At 31.6% G+C, this 21,681-nt stretch overlaps 1 protein-coding gene across 4 annotated transcripts in view; it reads left to right on the forward strand.

Annotated features, from left to right (window-relative positions):
* The window catches only part of LOC129237850 (uncharacterized), a 149,829-nt gene that overhangs the window by 45,502 nt on the left and 82,646 nt on the right, over positions 1 to 21,681 (forward strand). Inside the window, exon 1 of one of the 4 annotated variants that reach the window (XM_054872808.1) lies at positions 19,208 to 19,241. The exons of the other annotated variants lie outside the window; for them this stretch is intronic. Within the exon in view, the coding sequence (XP_054728783.1) occupies positions 19,223 to 19,241 (19 nt within the window). The 5' untranslated portion in view covers positions 19,208 to 19,222. Of the gene's footprint in view, positions 1 to 19,207; positions 19,242 to 21,681 lie in introns of those variants that run through there. 4 annotated transcript variants of the gene reach the window in all.

The raw sequence follows: 21,681 nt of genomic DNA on the forward strand, positions 1-21,681 counted from the left end.
AATGGAGATGTCTTAAGCTAATTTTCGTTGCCAACCAGCATCTTTGAGTTTTCATCGAGCTATTCTCGATGCCGCCCTTTGCTATGAACTCTCTTCTAATAACTTCTATAAATTTTGTATATATTTTTCAATGTCATGCGTCCGATTTTTCCTTGCGTTGATCTCTCTAACGCCTCCCGAGCCGGTTCTACTCTTCAAAATGTTAATATTCTCATAAATCCTCAAGATCCACCTTTTCACTTATTTCCTGCGTAGTATATTTTTCTTTCCGTACCACCAAAATTTCGCTGCTTTCCCTTTCCCTGACTTTCTGAAAATTTAAAATTAATAAAGAGGTACCTTCTGCACCCTTTTACCTTTTAAATAAAGTAGTGAGACCGAATTTTTCGTCCGCAACTGTATTTTCGCAATAATTTTGTTTTGCTTTTTAGGCCCACAACTGTATTTTTTAGTTGGGTTACGCTTTTTAGCGCTATTTTCCATTGTGTTAGGAAATTTACGCACTTGAGTTGCCATTTTTGTGTCACATCGTAGTTAAGTAGTTACTGTGCCTTTTTGGGTTGCTTAAATTTTGATTTCCTATTTGGAAGTTGGTGTGAATTAGGTGAGAAATTCTGCGTCGTAAAATTGATTTGATAAATTTTTTGTCTGGTTTTAGTTTCAAGAGATTTATTTTTTCAACCTCTTCTTTAACAAATGTTTTTTTTATATTAAATTTACATACATTTCGTAAAGTTGGAAAAAATGTATTATAAGATAATAGAAAAATTCCAATGTTGAAGGGAAGATCAAACAAAAAGAAGAATTGAAAGATTTTATTCTGTATAAAAAACATTTTTTTTCCAAACCTGTGCCAAATCTTAGCGTGAATTTACAAGACGGCTGAAATTTCTATATCGGCAGATTAATGAAAATGTTTTCAATCTAGTAAATTTTAACTATTAATTGTTTATGCGCATTCGGTCGAACGCTTTTGATGCCAAATCTAAGGATGAGTTTACATAGACAGCTAAAATTTTCGTTTTGACAGATAGGTGGAAAGGCTTTCGAGTTGGTAGATTTCAACTAGAAATTTGTTGGCTTCATTTGATCAAATGTTTCTGCCGGCAAACGTTAGGGAGAGTTTACATAGATGCCAAGCCTAAGTGCGAGTTTATATAGACAGCTAAAATTCTTGTTTTGACTGATAGGTGGAAAAGTTTTCGAGTGGGTAGATTTCAATTAGAAATTTGTTGGCTTCATTTATTGAAATGTTTTTGTCGCCAAAAGTTAGGGTGAGTTTACATAGCCAGCTAAAATTTTAATTTTGGTAGATAAGTAAAAGGTTGAAGTTGAAGTGGTTGATTTCAGCAAAAAACTAGTTGGCTTCATTTGATCAAATGTTTTTGCCGCCAAAAGTTAGGGTGAGTTTACATAGATAATTAAAATGTCTGTTATAGTAAATTCTTAGAAAAGTTTCGATTATATATAAGTGTCTTAAAACTAAATTTAAAAAGTCACGAGAAAATAAAATATTTGTTTTTTTTTTACTTCATTGCAAACATAAATAATAATAAATATAATTTTTTCTTTTAGCAACTATAGAAAATCTTATTGTATTTGAACTAAAATTCTTAGTGCTTTAGTATAACTGAAATACCTTCGTTGGTTCATAAAAAAAACGAAATTCAGTTATTTAAATGAATGCATTTAATAAAGGTTTCAATAGCAGAGCATTTTTTCATGCATCCTGTCGGGGAAAATTATGATGCACCTGAGAATCCACACAGCTGATCTATGGGTTCCCAAAGCAAGAAAATTAATGCACCAAAATAGTAGCAAAGGTAAATCAGCAGCCGTGGAATTTGAACCTTAAAAAATCGACTTTACTAAGTGGCAAAGAAATTATGAAAATAAACGGCAATTAGTAAATGTATTGGGAATGTTTTTGTAAATATTTTTAAAAGTGCATTAAACTTGTTTTTGATTTTTTTCAGTTAATCACTTGATGATTAATTAGCTGTGCGCAGCTACAAAATTCGTGCTTTCAATTTCAACCAAACAATAAATTATTTGGACACACTTTCTTTTAGCAAAGAGAGAAAATTGTTTTATGAAAAAATAGCCAACATATCGCGAAGGGTCAGAGTCAGAGTCAACGTCAACGTCAGCGTCAGCTTTTATCTTCTTTAGCTTATTTACTTAATTTTTTTTTCTACCTATCAAATGTCTCACATTAACATGCATTCCGCCAGCTTTCAATTTCGTTGCATTTCTGCCGGTTCATCCGCCCATATGTATATATACATACATACATATGTATGTACTAAAGTTCGTGTGTGGTAGTTCCCTGCACTCTGTACTCCTGGGCAGCTGACAGAGTTGCCTGAAATTCTTGGCTCAGATTAATCGGCGGAAATTCAATGCTAAATCATGCTGAGCTGATTAAGCGTGAACGCCAGCCATATTTGTACTGTTATGCAGCAACCAACAATGTTGTACAGCTGTGCGTCAATCGCCCGTACGAATAAATGTCACATACATACACACACAGATATATAATATCAACGGTAATCATCATCGCCTTCACTGCAACAAATTTGGTAATGTGATGGTCAAGACGCTTTTTAAAGCAGCTTTAATTTTTTTTCTTCTTGCTTTTTTTTAATCACTTTTGTGATGCGAAACTTTTGTGCGGCAGCTGTCGCCTGCATGACACAACTCGTGAGTCGCTTACTTCCAATTTTTTTCTCGATATCCAATGGACTTTCAATTAGATTTTAATCACTATTTTCATTGGGTCTCTCTGTAGGGGGAGGAAAAGCCGAAAACGAAAGTGAAAACTATTAAAAAAATGTTAAATGTTCCGTTCAATGCCGTGATTTTATCATTTAATTAATCAGCTCGTTTAGTATCTACGAGCAGATGAAGAGAGCGAGGAAAACAACAAAAAAAAAAATTTATCTTAACAGTTTCTCCTAGCCTAGTATATTGATCGTTGACGTCTTAATTAAATTTAGTTTATTTCTTCACCTATTGTTCACGTCTTAAATGTTACTTTTACTTCTATGTATATGTGTATGTATGTAATATCAACAACCATTTTAAGGTGTGAGCCACCAAAGAGTGCCAAACTTGATCAGCTTACAATAAAATGTTCAAAGCTGTACGAATCAAAAAGAGATTATCGATTGGCTAGGGAAGAGCTGCAAGTCGTGATACGTTCACCTACTAAAATTGGAGAACGATATTCACTATGTTAAAATCAGCTGGTTCAAAGAGGAGTGAAAGTTTTCCTCTCAGTTTCTCTAAAATAAATCGTAAAGAGAGCAACTGATTATAAATTGATTCCAATGGTGAAAAGAATTCAGAAGGTGTTGGCAATATCAGACCGTTAACCGGCTCTTACCGGATTTGAAAGAATCAGCTGATTGACTGACGCAACCTGGGCCAGGACAGCGGTTTGCTTACGAAAAAACTGAGATTGTGTGAATGTATGAGAAAAATCAACATAGTCTTGTTCATGTTATTTCATTGCTTCTGAGCAACGACTAATTGGACGAGTACGTGCAAGGTGAATTTATTACAGGTGATGGCATTCGCACAGCTGATTTTTATAAATTCGCATTGAATGTGTGAATACGAGTGGAATGAGCGGACAGAATTCGGAATGGTGCAAAGATTTTCAAAGATAAGCTCTTTAACAGACTGTTCACCGTTCATAGCCCACAAATACTCAACCCCCACCCCTCTCCTTTTCGTCCTATCGTTTTCCTTCACCTCTCCTTTTTACTCTTGCAATGGTATCACAAAGGATGAACCAAACGTCTTTCGTCCAAGTGAGCCCACTTTCTGGGCAACCATTACAACCTAACCTAACAGACTGTTATTCGGTTCTGAGCGAATATGACAGAATCAGCTGATGGGCTGATGTCACTTTGGATGTGTTTACGAAAAAACTTAAATTGTGTTGGTGCTATACGAAAAAAATGAGCCAAAATGACACTTCGTTGTCGTCTGAGCAACGACTAATTGGACGTGTGTGTGAATACATGAGAAATGATCGTGCAGAATTCGGCTGCCGAATCTCCCAAGTGTCGTAGCATTCGAAGTTCCCCTCACAAGTTTCTTTTTCACCATTGTTAAATAACCGGTGATGTGGCAACCGAAGTTGCTCGCACAGTTATATTTTTCACCATTATTAAATAACCGGTAATGTGGCAACCGAAGTTGCTTGCACAGTTTTATTTTCCACCATAGCAGATGGGCCAAACTTGGTACCAAAGCATGGTGAAAAGATTTTTAGAGGTGTACTACTTAGCAGACCGTTATTCGGCTCTGAGCGAATTTGACGGATATGCTGACGTCAATCGTTCTGTGTTTCACAAAATTTAGCTTTAGCTCAGTGTAGAATGATGTACATAGAATCCAAAGTTCCCCTCAAATTTTTTTTTTCAGCATACCTAACGAGCAAACCTGGTACTATCATCCTTGCAGAATTCGGCTACTGAATCCACAAGTGACGTGCAGCCAAAGTTTCTTTTTCACCATAACAGTTTGGCCATACTTGGACCAAGGCATATCATTAGAAGCTAGTGTTATTAGAGTAGTTGATTTCCTCATCTTCTATTCGCCTTTAATTAAGAAATGGCAGTAAGACGGATCGACGGAAAGTTGTTGTTGTGTTGTGAATGCGCGACAGACTAATTTTATCTATTTCACATTCATTCCATTCTTGTATTCCCTATTTTTTTGACAGTTCTGATTAAAAAAATGTTGCTGTTCGAATGCCACGCACAACCTTCAATAGATTCACCTTGCTTGGCGCTCTATTATGCTCGATTGATTCCAATCGTTGTTGTTATTGTTTTTGTAGCAGCACATCGAGTATCAGTGCAGTATCGTGCGGATTGGATCCAATAGGAGAGAGTTGCTAGGTGAGTGGTTCACATGCCCCCTACATGTGAATTGGTGGTAAGTATAGTGTGGGGCACCTTCATACGAGTATGCCTTCCAATCGTCTTTTTGTGTGGTGACTGAGACCGGCGCTTGATTACTGTGCCTTGGAATTTTTTTTCTATAAAAGAAACTATATTTATTATTTGAGCGCCGAGATAAAAAATGTGTTTATTTGAGTTTAATATGCTGAGGGGTTCCTGATGCTTGGCAGCAGCGCCTACAATCAGCAATCTCCTAGTCTATCAGACTAACAAATAAAGGTCCCGGGTAATCGTTTATCAAATTGAAAGCAAGTAATTAATTAGGGTGCTGGGTTATATTTATCTTCTTTTTTCTATTAAAGGGTACCGGTGGTCTAGAGCTCGAAAATTTTGGGTATTTTCAGGATGTTTTTTTTACAATAAAAAACATGAGAAACGATATTTAAATTTTTTAGACTTTTTATTTAACTTCTTTTACATACAAAAATGAAAAAAAAAAAAAAAATAATTTGAATAATTTAAAAAATGGCGCTGAAGTTGAACCTCCCGAAAAATTGGACCTGCACGGTGTTGTCTATTTTGGCTTTTCTATTTATCTGAGACACAAAAGCCAATAAAATTATTAATCAGTATGACTGTAGCTATGTCCCGTACTAGAATAAAATAAAAAAACATCGACAAAATGGCGCGGTTTTGAATTTGACTCTCTAAATGAAAAAATACGAAATAATAACATGGTTCTAGTACGGGCGATTGTGAACAACATATTAAAATTTCAGACGATTCGGTTGAATAGTTTTTTTGTTTTGACAACACCAGACTGAAAAAGTTGTTTCGAGATAACTCTACCTAGTTAAAGGGCTGTAGAAGCTATAATAGTGGAAATTTCCGCATGAAAATTCCACAGTACATTCTTAAGATACTATACGAAATATCGAAAAAACAAAAAATTGATTTTTTGAAATTTCTAAACAACCGGGTCCCCTTAAAAATAGTTTATTCTATTCGTAATTAGAACTCTGATATCTCTGATATCAATCGAAATTATTAATTTAATCATCAATTTCGCTGTCTGTTCTATTTCTTGAGAACCTCCGCAGCCACCTGCTCGATTTGTGCTGATTTCTTTACCAATCGAGTAGTGTAATTTAGCTTAAGGGGGGATTCTACTGTAAAAATCAAATTTTTATGGATTGTGATTATTTAGTAAAAAAAAGTTTAGGGTTACATAAACACAGGTCTTGAGTGTACAAAAAAATTTTTTTAATTTATTTTCATTTCAAAATGGCAGCTGTACAGCCGCTCCCCCGAAACGCCTTTTGAAATCTGCCCACACTGTCGCGCATTTAAAAAAAATCTGAAATGAAAAAAACCAAATTTTTTTTATTATATATCATTATTTTTAGTTGTTAAGCCTATTACTTGCAAAAAAAAAATTTTTTTGTAAAATTTTTGAAGTTTTTTAAAAAATCGACATTTTTTTGTTGTCATTTTGTTATTAAAAAAGGGGTTATAAATAATAAATTTTTTCCCACCATAGCTTTAAAAACTAGTAAATATTGTTAAAAATATACTATCAAAGTTTGAGCTTGATATGTTAATTTTTCACGGAGCTGTGATGTGGGCAATTTTGAAAACGTGGTTTCGAGAAAAACACGCATATGACCGTAAACCGCTCGAGCGCTCAGTTTATACCTGCTTTGCTAAAACTTTTATAACTTGAAAACTATTCAAGATTTCTTTTTAAGATTTTCATGGAACATTCTGGAGTTGTTTCTGAGTATGTGTCAACAAAAAGTAAAAAATCGATTTTTTTTAAGTTTTACAGTAGAGTCCCCCCTTAATTTGTTATCTCTTTAGTTCGCAGTTTTTAAATGTTTTCGTCACAGATACCAAAATACCAAAGAAGTCTTCAATTTAGTTATTACTTCGCAATAAAATACTAACAAAAAAAAAAACTGTGACTTATCGTTGCACAAAAATAATTTACAATTATGAGGGGCATAAACTTCAAAGATAACGCGAAAACATATTTACGCATACTCTTCATTTATGTGTGTATAAATTTGCACCTAAAAATAAAGAAATTAATTGTCATTTCGCTACTATCAGTTTTTATCAATTCATATTTTTATCATTTTCCAAGCAATTCATTTTCACTCTAACACCCTCTTCATTTGCTAACTTTGTTTTTTTTTATTTGTTTTTCCTTTTTCAATACATAGTAAATATGTAGGTATGTATCTTTGACTGCTAGAGAATACCTACTCCTAGAATGTCATTTTTATCGACGTCACAAACACTGCTAAGCACTACTCAAATACAAAATTCGCTGAACCGATCGCCTAATCAGCTGCAAAACTTCAAAATTCTTGGTGTTGAATAATAAACAACAGACACAGATATTTTATAAAGTATTCTACTGAAATTAATGAGAATTTAATTATCATTTGCCTGATATCGTAAGGCAATGATTTTTAGGGGGGAAAAATCGTTGAAAACTATTTGTGAACTTTAGTTTAATAGCCTAGAGTAAATTTTATGTCGGCTGGTGCAACTAAGTTAATTAGATATAGCAAAGGTTTCTAAAATATAAATTATTATGCCTTTATTTCTATCCGTTCCAAAGATGTTCGGCAGTCGTTACGTATGACCAATTGGATTCGGAGTAACTATACTCGTAGGCAGGAAACACCGGAATATGCTTTTGCATCGACTATCATTCCGCTTTGCTTTCCCTAAGCAAAAGGGTTAATGCTTTTTTTCTAAACTTCTCTCCACCCAACATGTTTCATAATATCTAGTCCTTATTTCCAGAGAAGATGAAGGTAGAAGCTTCGTCCCTTCTCAATTCCATCTGGGATAATAAGACAGCCATTTATTATGCGACGCACAGAGAGTATTAACGATGGGCAATTTTGTACCCGAATGAGATCATTAACATCGATCCATTGCATCGTAAAATGGTACCGGAAATATTTTAGTTGATTTCCATAGGCGTCGATGAATCTACAAGTCATGAAGAAATACGCTTGATCACTAGACAATCCAATTCAGTATGAAACCCATGTTTCTTCTCGGACTCGGCCATTCGAACTTGACTTTTTGTAGCTTAGCATAAATGCCTGCTTATACAAGAGCGCACTTCCACAAATAATCAAACTCGTCCATTGTGAGACCATAAAAAAATAAAGTTAAAAAAAGTTAGACCATACGGAGAAAAAAACAGAGTGAAAAAAGCGAACAGGGGTGAAAAAGTAAGCCGTGACTTTGGATTAGAGGAGGATGACGATCAAATGGTGACTAATTACATTTGCGTTAACCGCTTCAAGCTGCTGTTGAAATTCATCAATTTATATCCAAAAACTTTGCAAAAAAAAAAAAGTGAGAGCCAAGATGTCTAAATCTTTGCCCGACGAAAGCAAGATAGTTGAGGAGAAGGTGCTGAAATCAGCTGGGGCTTTGCTAGCTTTAGAAGTTCCCTCGATCGCTCCCGATCTACCCATGGGCAGAAGGATCTTGCGGGTTGGCACGTTTGCGCATTAACTCAGCGCTCCCAGAGTTGACGCGATGTCCATCTCTTCGGGAACGGACTACAAGTTCTCAAGGGAAGCCTAATCCTCTCATTTCGCGGTGAAACCATCTCGAGAGTCTCCTGACTAGCTAGCTCGTTAGCCCAGAAGTTTCCCGCTATGTGCTTCCGTGTTTTGACTGCTTAAAATGGCTTATAAAGTTTACCGGCATAAAAGATTTTGACGATTTAATATCTACTTAGGAATTAGCTTGATTATATTTGTAGCTCGTTCCAAAATTGGTATGCTTTAGAAAATTTTTGGCGTCATTTTGGCTGTCTAGGCTTTTCTGTTCTAAATTGACACCTTCAACCCTTAAGTAATCCAAATCTGCCTCGGTACTATTTGGGATTCTATGCACTATTGTGAAAGGCTAGCATTTCTTTAAATTTTTTTGAGAATTACTGTGATTCTTCATTCTTAAACTCACAGGTTTAGGATATTTTCTTCGTCCAACCGGCAGTAATTGCCGTTGGGCTCATCATTTCAATAGCTGGCAAGCCTTTTAATTATTTATTTATTGTTTTTTAATTGTTATAATTTTTTTTTAATTTTTATGTTTTTTATGGTTTCTTTTTATTTTTTATTTAATTTATATTTTTTATTTCTCTTCTTTCTTTTTATTTATCTTTTTTTTAATATATTTTTTAATATTTTCTTTGAATAAAAATTACCTCGTTTTATTATCTTCTTCAATTCTAGTTAATTCTTGCTCCTATTTTTGCTTTTGAAATTCAGGGCGGATTTTATTTTATTGAGTCTGTTATTGTTAAGTATACATTATTTTTCTTCTTCTTATTATTATATTATATAAATACGTATAAGACGTTGAGAAACCACTTTTTGCTGATTAAATGCTTAATAAGACTCAGAGAAAGCGGCTTTAAGAATTGGAGTTATTTACTGTAGATGAAATTATATTTTATTTTGTGGAGCTTTGTTAGTTCAGTGAAGGTATTTTTTTATTTTATATTTTGTCATTGTGTAAACTATTCCACCTAATTTTTTATCAACTTTTTAAAGTAACTACGAGTATTATTTAGTATTGAAATTTGTATTTATTTAATTTTTTATATATTTTTTTTTAATTTCTAATTTTGTTTTTATTATTTTTTATTTAGTATTTTTTTTTTAATTTTAATTTAGTGTTTTTTTTTAATTATGATTTAGTGTTTTTTTTTAATTTTAATTTTTTTTATTTCCTTGTTTTAAATTTTTTGTATTTTTTAATAATGTAAATTATTCTTCCTAATTTTTTATCACATTTTTAAATTAAATACGAGTTTTGAAATTTGCATTTATTTAATCTTTTATTTATATTGGTTTTTAATTATAAATTCAATTGATGTTTCTTTTTTCAATTTTAATTATTTGTTTTTTTAATTTAGTTAGTTAATTTTTTTTTGTTAATTTCTATATTTTTCCACCAAAATTTGTATCAAGTTTTTATAGTAAATACGAGTACTACTTAGTATAGAAATTTGCATTTATTTAATTTGTTTTATACATATATATATTTTTTTAATTTTATTTTTTATTATTTTTGGTTCTTTTTTAATATTAATTTTTTTGTTTTTTATTTAATTTAAATTTTTTTTTATTTTATTTTTTATTTTAATTTTAATTTTTATTTATTTTTTTTTCCTTTTTTATATTTTTTTTTAATTATGTAAATTATTCTACCTAATTTTTTATCAACTTCTTAAAGTAAATTCGAGTATTATTTAGTATTGAAATTTGTATTTATTTAATTTTTTATATATATATTAAAAAAAAAACAAATTCAATTTTTATTTATTTGTTTTTAATTTAAATATTTTTTGTTTTTTTATTTTTTAATTATGTAAATTATTCCACCTAATTTGTTATCAAATTTGTATAGTAAATACGAGTATTGGTCAGATAAAAATTTGCATTTATTTAATTTTTTATATATATTTTTTTAATTTTTAATTTTGAATTTAATTTTTATTTATTGTTTTTGTTTTAATTTAAATTTTTTTTTTTGGTTTTTTAATTTAAAGTTTTTTTTTATTTTTTATTTATTTTTTTTTTGTATATTTATTTATATTTTACGGCGGCCGCCGTAGCCGAATGGGTTGGTGCGTGACTACCATTCGGAATTCACAGAGAGAACGTCGGTTCGAATCTCGGGGAAACACCAAAATTAAGAAAAAGATTTTTCTAATAGCGGTCGCCCCTTGGCAGGCAATGGCAAAGCTCCGAGTGTATTTCCCCCATGAAAAAGCTCCTCATAAAAATATCTGCCGTTCGGAGTCGGCTTGAAACTGTAGGTCCCTCCATTTGTGGAACAACATCAAGACGCACACCACAAATAGGAGGAGGAGCTCGGCCAAACACCCTAAAAGGGTGTACGCGCCAATTATATATATATATATATATATACATATACATTTTTTTAATTTTTTGTGTTTTTTAATGATTTTTTATTTATAATATTTTTTTTTCTGTTTATTTATTATTACAATATTTTTTAATTCTTATTTATTTATTTATTATAGTTTTTATTATTATTATTATTTGTTTTTATTTGAATAAAAAATCGTTGAATTCTTGTTTTTTATTCTAATTAATTCTTGCACTTGTTTTTACTTTTAACCGCCTTGCTTTTATTTGATTGAGTCAGTTATCTTTATATATAAAATTTGTTCTTACTAATTTATCAATTCCCTTATATCTGCTCATCGCCTCTCATTTCTTTTGTATTTGCTTACATTCATGTAATCAGCAATAATTGATTGAATCCAGTTTTATTTTAGGCTTCGTAAATACGTACGGGAATATTAAAAAGTTAATAGAACTCAAAATATTTAACATTCATTAAAATTTAATATATTTGATCACTCTTTCCCAAAAAATACACTTACGTTCACGAATAATCTAATCTAAATATTTTTAAATGCAATTTTTCGGAATTGACTTCAGTTCTCGTCGCCAAACCCTTTTTTTGTTGACTGAAATCGGGTGCTTCGAAGTAAAATAGGTGCCTCGAAATGGTAATATGAGTTTTGAAAAATAAGTGAAAGAGGTCAACCAAAGTCACATATGGAACTATAGGGTTGAGTTTTTGGACCAATGGTCGCGTGTAAAATTTTAATTTATTTTTAAAAGGCGTCTTTTGGTGGTGCTTTTTCGGCGAGTTTGCTCTCTTAAGCGCTAGTTGGCGCCGAAATAATATTTTTGTCGTCTGATCATAGCCATAGGCCCTCGCAGCCAGGGCTTGAGAATCAAGTGTAGTGTTCTCTTTTCCATAAATAAAATATATATATATTTTTTAATTTGAAGTTACTAATAATTGTTTCTCTTTTTTATAAATAAAATATAATTTTTTTTTTGAATTTGAAGTTAATAAATTTTTCTCTTTTATATAAATAAAATATTTTTTTTTTAATTTGAAGTTACTAATACTTTTTTCTCTTTTATATAAATAAACTATTTTTTTTTTTTAATTTAAAGTTACTAATAATTGTTTCTCTTTTATATAAATAAAATATATTTTTTTATTTATTTTGATAATCCCTTTAAACGGGCTCTTTCAATAATAAAATTTGAGTACTGTTTTGACAGAATATCTCCATTAATTTGTATTTGCTTTTTCCAATACTTCAAAATTTTAGGGGTTAACATTAAGTGCCTTACATTAGATATCGGCTTACTGCCACTTATAGGCACATATACGTTTGTATGCGTGGATGTGTGTAAGTTAAGTGTATAAGTGGTTATGCGTTTTATTTCATTTTTTATTGTTATTTCCTGCGCTAATCACGTGTCGAAACCCATTGATTACATATTTCTTCGGTGCGAACAATTTTCTTTGTTGTTTGCTTATTGAAATTCAATACAACTGCAGTGATCTGGTGGTTGATTAACAGTCGCTTATTATATTTTGAAATTCCAAGTTTATTACCTAAATTGTGTTTTGTTGAGAAACTTTCTGAAAACAGCTGCTAAAAACACTGGATTTCCAAGAAAAAAGAAAACAACCAAAAAGCTGAAGCTGAAAGAAATGGCAACAACTCATTGTAAACACAGCTTTTGATATGCATATTTCGCTGCATTAAAATACTTTTTGTAAATTAAAGTGACAATAGTCGCACTTTCGTGGCTTTCGACATCTTTGCTCGCTTGTGTGCTAGCATGCCTTCCAACCCGCCTACCAACCCACCGCTCGCACATGTTAATGTCACCATGAAACGCCAATAAAAATGTGGATTTTTGTGTCGCTTCAATTCCTAACAATTGATGATGACACTGACCTGTCACACTACAGCGCGCTGCATACCATATCCATACACACGCACACCCGCACACATACATATATTTGCAAGTACAATAAATAGTTGCCTATTTTTAAAGGTTTATACACCCCACGTAAGCGCGACTATTTGTTATTTTTTTCTTGCTTAGTTTTGCATCTCTCACCACCCCACACAATAGTGGTAAATGTGTATGCTGATTGTTGTTATGTTATAGGCTTGGGGAAAATACGGCTTCTCGGCAAGTCGAACAGCTGTTGTCGTCTACAACAGTCACAAACAGGGTTGATTATTAAATGACCGCTCTGCTACTCTTTGTTTGCCCCTTTATTGATTTGAGCAATACAAAAAACACAAAGGCAACTTGTTAAATGGCTGATTGAAGAGCAATGAAGTATATTAAATTATGGAAAAAAATGTAAAAAATAGCAGACCAGTGAATCAGCATTGCGGTCGATTTATTTACATATGGATATTTACATTGACGGCTGTTGGAGGCAGTTTATGTCACTTTGTGGTGCATGAAACCAATATTTACTTTTTCTTTTTTGCTTTTTTTTTGTTTTAAAACCGAGGTCAAATATTTTTGTTTTAGAAGAACCGGCTTTAAGAAATATTTGGTTCAAGATTTTCTTCTATGATACTTTCGAATGTATGTATGTATATATGTATGCAAATTCAACTTGCAAATTAGAAGAACGGCTCTTCAATTTAAGCTCATAAAAATTTGTATGTGCATGGTGGCGCAAAACTAATCACCCCATCGTAAGATTTGTAATTTTTGCAAATAGCGATGTACGTCAATCATATTTGACACTTATGAACAGTTACAGTATACAAACAAACAATCATTGGGGGCGGTTATAAGTCAAAATAGAAATTTCCATAAAAAGTAATTTTTTTATTATTTAGTAAAAAAATTATTCCAAATCAAATCGGATGATTAATTTTAGCCAGCAAATATAGATTCAAAACCTGGTGAAAAAATACAGAAGGTGTGGTTTATATCGGACCGTTAACCACCATCTCTCAGCGAATTTGAAAGAATCAGCTGATTGGCTGACGTAACCAAGGTCATGTCGGCGATTTGTTTACCAAAAACCTGATATTGTGTTGGTGATGTACGAAAAAAATCAACACAGTCTTCACTTATTGTATATTAATTCGTTGACGTCTGAACAACGACTGATTGAATGAGTGTGTGAATGCGAGTGAAATGAGAGGGCAGAATTTGGTTGCCGAGTCCCCGATGACGTGGCAGCCGAAGTTACGCTCACAATTTTGCTTCGGATGGCCAAACCTTGTAATCTATCATCTTGGCTTCAAACAGTACTCCCGTTTGAGAGTATACCGAAGATTACGCATGCCGCGGCGTTGCTGCTCGATTCGATTCTCAGTGCATTTTACAGAATTAATATTGAGCTGGCGTAATTTTGGAGTTTTATTCGAATTTTGTTTTTTTAACAACACTTTTCTATTCTCTTGATAATTGACTCTCTTACCTAACCTAGCTTTCCATTTTTTTTTATACAATAGACGCTGTTTTGAGTCAATTCGAAGAGATATATGTATATAACTTCCTGTAGCTCCGGTTGAAGCGTAGGGCCAGAAGAGGGAGACCACTAAAATTATGTCTTAGTACAATTAATCACATTTTAATGTGTACTTTTTATCATTTTTGACTTCAGAGAATATAAATTACCTTAAACTATAATCCTATTCTCGTAAATTTTTTTTCGCTCACCTCCCTTTTTATTTACATACACACATTTATTCTAGCCAATGAAAGTTCGTGTTATATTTAGCGAAGTTTCAGACCTTGAAAGGAGCACAAAAATCACTGCTTGCCCAATGAGCAAACACAATCGCTCTTTTCATACTCAGTTCAGCATTAGTTCATAGCCAAAACACCCAAGAACCAGACCGTTTAATTCTTAGGTGAAATCTGTCGCGGAGGCCAAAAATTTACGTGTTTTTTTTTTGTGTTGTAGGTTTTGAGTTATCGCCAAGTAAAGATTTTGCATTAAAGAAAAAAACCATAAAAATGTTTTGCAAAAATATGAAAAAAATGTTTAAGTGTTTGTTTTAGGCAGTATAAAAAAACTATTTTCGGAATTATTATTTTTCTTTTACTCTTTTCGTAAACCTAATATAACCTTACCTTTTTGAGACAAATTAAGATATACTTGTAAATGAAAAACAATCTGCAATAGATTCGCATGAGAATAAAAATAATAATTTTGTCATTGGCCATAATTAAGTAAAGTTTAACGAGTGGCTAACCCAGAATAAATTTTCATTCATTTAACGAAGGTTTAAAATCAGATCACTTGTTCAAAACGGTTGAATAATTACAAAATTAAAATTTTTTTGTTAAATTTCTTTTAATAAATAATTGTATTTAATGTAATACATTTTTATTAAAAAATTGTGTATAATTTCATGAAATGTTTTTTATTAAAAAATTGTACATCATTTAATTTAAAACAAAACATTTATATTTTTTATTAAAAAATTGTATTTATTAAAAAAAAATTAATTCAATTAAATAGAATTACATTAAAAAATAAAAAATTATATTTATTAAAAAATTTTAAAATTAAATTAAATAAAATTTTGTAAGAAATATAAAATTAATAAATACATGTTTTTAATAATTAAATCTGTTTCTATTGTAATAAAATAATTTTAAAATTAAAAAATTAAATTTATAAAAAAATTCACTTTAAAACTCACTTTAAATTTTTTCATTAAAAGTTTTTTTTTATTAAAAAATTGTATTTCATTTAATTCAATTTCTTTTGTATTAAAAATTGTATGTATTAAAAAAGTGTAATTAAATAAAATAGAATTAAATTAAAAAAAAAAAAAAAATTATTAAAAAATTTTAATTAAATTAAATACAATTTTTTTATAAATATTTGTTTGTAATAAAATAATTTTTTTTTTATAAAAATTCACTTCGGATTTTCTTATTAAAATTTTTTTTACTATTTTTTTTTATTTAAAAATTGTATTTCATTTAATTAAAAAAAAAAAGATTTAATTGTATTTACATTTTTTGTTTAATAAGAAATTGTATTTATTAAAAATTTTAATTTAACTAAATACAATTAAAATACAATTAAATTAAAAAATTATATTTATTAAAAAGTTGTAATTAAATTAAATAAAAATTTGTAATAAATATAAAACTAATAAATAAAAAGAATTAATAATTAAATATTTTGTAATGATTAATTTTTTTTATAATCAATTGGTTTTAATAAAATAATTTTTTTTGATAAAAATATTTGAAGTAATTCCCTTTTATTTAAATTTTTTTAAACGATCTTTTCGACATTCTCATTGCCTTACTCTGAAAACAACTGGCAACGTGAAAACCTACTATGCAGTTCTGAGCTAGAAATTTGTTTCACTAGTTCACGTTTTCCTTGTGGGTGTATATGATTATTTATTCACGGCATTCTACTACATACTTACATAGACATCTACGAGTACTTACCTCTTTGGCGACTCGTATTATTATCAGCGTATCATCGATTGTTGTTGCACTACATGCTTTTGTTGTTCTTACTTTTTAATTAGACTTTGTTTTGCCTTCCTTTGCTGCTGATTATTTTAATTTTTATTTTCGTCGGCTGCCAGTTTTGCCTGCTTTCGAAACCAGCTAAGCAGTGCAATAAATTCTGCAAAGAGCATTAAAAAATAAAAAAATAAAACTAATAACAATAAAACATAAAGAAACCATAACAAAAATCGATATCATCAACTTTAGCTAAGCAAGAATAACATAGAAAACAATTGTGGCAATACATTCCACATTTTATGCAAACACATGTTTTTTTATTATTTCTATATTTTACATAACGAATGTATGTGCATATGTAAGCTAAATTTTTTATTATTGAGTGAAAGAACTTCTGTTTATTTTAATGCGTATTCAGTTTTTGTGAAAAATATTTGTACAAGAAATTCGCTCTCAAATTATATTTCTAATTTTTGCCAGCCTTTAATTGTATAAAATGAAATTGGAAAACAAAAAAAAAAAAAAATAAAAGGAAACAAACATTAAAATGAAAAAAGTTCCGAAATTTTGTAAAAATTTATGAAACCTTGCTTTGTGAACCACTCGAACTTTTACTGCATTTCGATGACTACACAGATAGCCCAGGCGCATTTCCTTGAATGCGACTTTTAGTCAGCCGAAGAAGTGCAACCACGTTTTTACGCTTAAATTAAGTTGTGGAATGATTGACGTATTTTTAAGTTGCTTATATACATACAATTGATTATTCATATATATGCCCAATATTAGCCATATACTACAAGGTGGCGCAAAATGAGTCAACCTATCAGAAGATTTATAATTTTGTAAATGGCGTCGTATGTCAATCATATTTTACACTTGTGAACTACTATAGACAGCTGCGGTATACAAGCATACAAGTAATGGTGTGCGTAGAGGTCAACGTGAAGATTTCCGTCACTCAAAATTCCTTTTTAAAATTTTATAAAAAAAATAATAATAAAAAATATTTAAAAAAAGTTAATAAAAAAAAATAATAATAAGAAAAAATTAAAATAAGAAAAGGTTGACTAATTTTGCGCCACCTTCTACTTTTTTCATTATGTATAAATGTATATGTTTATACATGTATATGTATGTATATATGTTTCTGCTACGATAGCCACTATAATTTTCACGTTATTCAGAAGTAGCCACATTTGAAGGGAGCAAAGTTTCTAAAAAAATTATGAAAAAATCAGTAGCGCATAAGCACACACCAAATAAGCCGAGAAAAATTGATTGTAATTGTACATACTCGCAGTTGTACATGTATATCGAGAATATATAAGTAAAACATGCCATGAACACCTTTTATTGGGGTTGAAATGTCGCGAAATGCGAGCAGTCATAAATTTGCTCATACACCTTCTATTAAAAAAAAGCCCGAACGTTTTATTGGGTGGGCCATTTGGCAATTCGAACTTAACTTCTTTATAAAAATAATACGCATGAATATTTTTAATTAATTTTTTTTTATGGGAAAAGAGTAAACCTGGGTATTCCTTAGGTTAGGATAGGTTATGGTGATGCCACTGTGCGACAAGAAAATTCATTTATTTACTTCGTAGAATCATTTTGTGGCTCCTACGAACCGCAGGATTGGTCTCATCCCCACGCCAGACAGTTCTGTAAGAGAGTTGAAAAAGTATTCAACATACCTAGACAACCTGCTCTGGTTTTAGCTAAGGCTGGACAACTGCAAAGGAAGCGCTGAACTAATTCTTCCTGGTTATCCCTTACAATATATGTATATTGGCATAGTTGCAATAAACCGTCGAAAAAAGAAACTATCTTCTACTTCCTCTGTGAATGCCCTGCCCTATGGGAGTCTAGGATGTTAACCTAACGGCAAACCGCTTTTTGAGAGCCTCGAAGAGCTGGCTAGTACAGACATACACAACCTTATAACATTTCTCAATTTCTCACAGACTGGATTTAGTCTTGAATAACCCGTATAACTTGTTGGTAGCGAAGATGTGCCAACCAAATTGTGCGGAAGTGCTAATTGGATGCTTAGAGAATCATCACTTAAACCAACCAACCAATTTCTTTCAAATGGCTTGCCACGGCTGGCTTTATAGTAGCTCATTCTGTCAACCAAATTTTCCACTATATTTTCGCGAATTTTGGCACGTATCTCACCAAAGGCAACTACTATTCAATGTTCCTTTAAACCATCTCTGAATGGTTGGCGTAATAGTTATCCTTAACGCTGTCATCCAAAAATAGAACAATGGAGATAAATCGGAGTTTCTAGGCGACCAATTCACAGCACCGTTTCGGGTTGTTATTTGATTTTCGAATGCTTTGTTTTTTCAATATATCCCAACTTTGTTCAAGCAAATTCCAAATCATTGAATTGGAATTGGGTATACCTCAAACCACACCATGCTCCGCCAGGATCGGTAATATGTGCATGGAGATGTTTTTTTTAAGTAAAGAATGGACACAAAAAATTTTGGTTGGGTGAAAATCATTATAAATTTATATAATCTATCAAACCAATTTTTATTTTATTTTCTCCTTTATTAAGCGTACTATGTGGAACAAAAAACTCATATCAATTCTCTTTGTTATAAAAAAAATGGTGATGGACATCAGTTTTTGTTACGGTAACTGCCGCTCTCTGCCAATTCATTTTCAACTGCTGCTCATTTTTAATTTCTAATTTAAGTTTCTAGATAGAGTTTTTTTGTCTTTGGGTTGGCTACAGTAATGCCTTGAGTAGTGAAAACCGTTCATAGCAACGTCCTGTACCCTAAGTATCCTCTGTATTTTCACTCGCAACGTGGCCTTCGTTTGAGCATCGTATTACTGTCGATGAATAGTGAAAGTTGTACACATTTGAAAGATTTTGTAATGGAGTAAATTGAACAAAACCAAATGGAATCATCTTCGGAAGGTTAGTAAAATACGAGAAATCTTTAGTACATATCAATACCTCGACACAAAATTTTTAGCTGCAGCAATACGTAGATACATTTTTTGCAATTTTTTTTATAAAATTTGAGTTTTCAAACTGTATAGTAATACAACGCCGTCATATGCTGCTTTGAAACCTATTAAAGGTTACTCAAAAAAGTAGTGGTTACTGAATAAACCAAGATTCAGCTGCTACCACTTGCTACCTTGCGACCCCGAAAACATGTAAATTAACATGCATCTTGATTATGTTCTAGAATATACGCTATTTCACGTGAGGGGGTGGCCAATAGGGGTGGAAGGGGGTGGATTTTCAAAATTTTAAGATCAAATTCGTAATCAGCGACCTCGACAACCCCCGAGTAAGAAATTTTGAATCAATTACTTAATTTTTTGAGTTTTGGCCAGCTTTTCGGGAATCTGCCGCACTGTGAACCGTGGTGATGAACGTTTGCTTTTCATACCACACTGGCATATGGCTTGCCAAATCAAATATTTTTTAGAGAACTTGTTCCACATTTTCAACTTAAAGGCAGCTAAGAGTCCTCCAACTGGCTGCGACACAAATCCTTTTTTTCTTACACTTTCAGGCCTTTGTTCAACCGACAAGGTTTCATTCAACTTTTTTGAACAAACGTATTTAAAGAAATTTTGTATAGGGTGCGCCACGTAAAATTTGCTTTTTGAATCGGCTATAAAAAAAAACTAATCAATATTTTTTCACTCTTTTTTTTATTTTGAAGATTGAACATTGCCATTTATGAATGAAAAATAATATCGTTCAAATGACTGCCACGACTGGCTTTACAAGGCATCAATCGTCTCTGGATGGTTCGCATAGCATTTGTCCTTAACGGCTCCCCACAAAAAATAGTCCAACGAGCTGAAATCACAGCTGCGAGGCGGCCAATTGATATCGGAATTCAAAAACGGTAGCTAAAAGTTCGAGTGTAACTTTGGCAGTGTGACAAGTTGCACCGTCTAGTTGAAACCAAATGTCGTCCATGTCATCCTCTTCAATTTTTGGAAACAAAAACTCGTTGAGCATGTCACGGTAACGCTCGCCATTTACTGTAACCGCGGAAATAGGTTTTCAATATTTCCCAATCTTGTTCAAGCGTATAGCGTCCCATTTCGTAAATGTCAAACCTTTAAGTAAATTATGAACACATTTGACATGTCATTTGTGTTACCATTTTCAAAAAAATAGGTGGTTCAAAAAGCAAACGCTATATGGCCCACCCTGAATACGTAGAGGTTACGAAAAGTGAATACGCCACTATGAATATGTACACTATTTTTTATTTACAGTTTTATGCAAATGTCAAGTAAACACAATGGACTAGTTTTTTTCGTGTCCATTCCATAGTTCTTCTTAAAAATGTTCTCTCTATACAAGAAGTAAAAAAAAATACGTCGGACAATTATGTATCAAATTTTTGTATTAGGCCTCAGAAAGTCGTAGTTGTTCACATCTGGCAAAGGGTCAAACTAGCTCGTCGCACCATTTGCGGCATTCATCTGATTTAAGAATTTGCGACTATCATCTTTTCCCGAAACTGCATTTGGCGGCACAAATAAAATTTATCAATCTGCTGATGCCATTTAAGTCGCATTCTAAACGACATTATTCAAAATTTTATACCAATAATTTTAATTAATAAAAAATATTTGTCATAAAATATGCTCCGGTTTTTTCGATCTCAAAAAGTTTGGTTTTTTTCGTTATAGAAGTTGCATATACCGAATTGCCGACAGAGAGTCGCAAGAAGCAACAACAAAACTGAGCATTTGTTTTTTTTATATTTTGTTATGTTTGCGCTCGTATTTGTTTTTGCGTATATTTGGTTAGCGGTTTGGTGCCAATGAGTCATTTTGTATGAAATATGAGAGCAGTGAAAATGTAAGAGTGTAAGTGGAAATATGTAGCAATGTCACAGGGTTTTTGGAAAAGGTTTTCATAAATAGCGAATGCTATGAGAAATCGAAATACAAATACAAATAACAGGGTAACTATAATAAAGACAAGCAAAAAGCTACCAGGCAGGCACGTTTAGCTTAGTAAGGCTACTACAACAATAACAACAATAACTGAAAGAACAAGTAACCTATCAGTTTGATAAGTTCAGATTGTTATAGTATTTTGTATTATCTTAAAAAAATGTGTTTTCTGTTCAATTTTATACGCTTCAGTTTTCATTTAACTAAAGTTTCGGACTCATTGCATACAGCAATAAAGATGAGAAAATGTGGTAAAAAGTGTAAATACAAATGTTAAATTGTAAAAAGTCAGAATGAAGCACAGAAAGTTGAAAAGTCAAAATCAAGCAAAGACATTTGAGAGTATTTTAGGGGGGCAGCTCCTCCAGACAACGAGTTTTTCAATCATCACTACACTGACTTTATAGGGACTATTAGAC

Source organism: Anastrepha obliqua, chromosome 2 (genome assembly GCF_027943255.1).
Source record: "Anastrepha obliqua isolate idAnaObli1 chromosome 2, idAnaObli1_1.0, whole genome shotgun sequence".
In the NCBI taxonomy this organism is placed as follows: Eukaryota; Metazoa; Arthropoda; class Insecta; order Diptera; family Tephritidae; genus Anastrepha; species Anastrepha obliqua.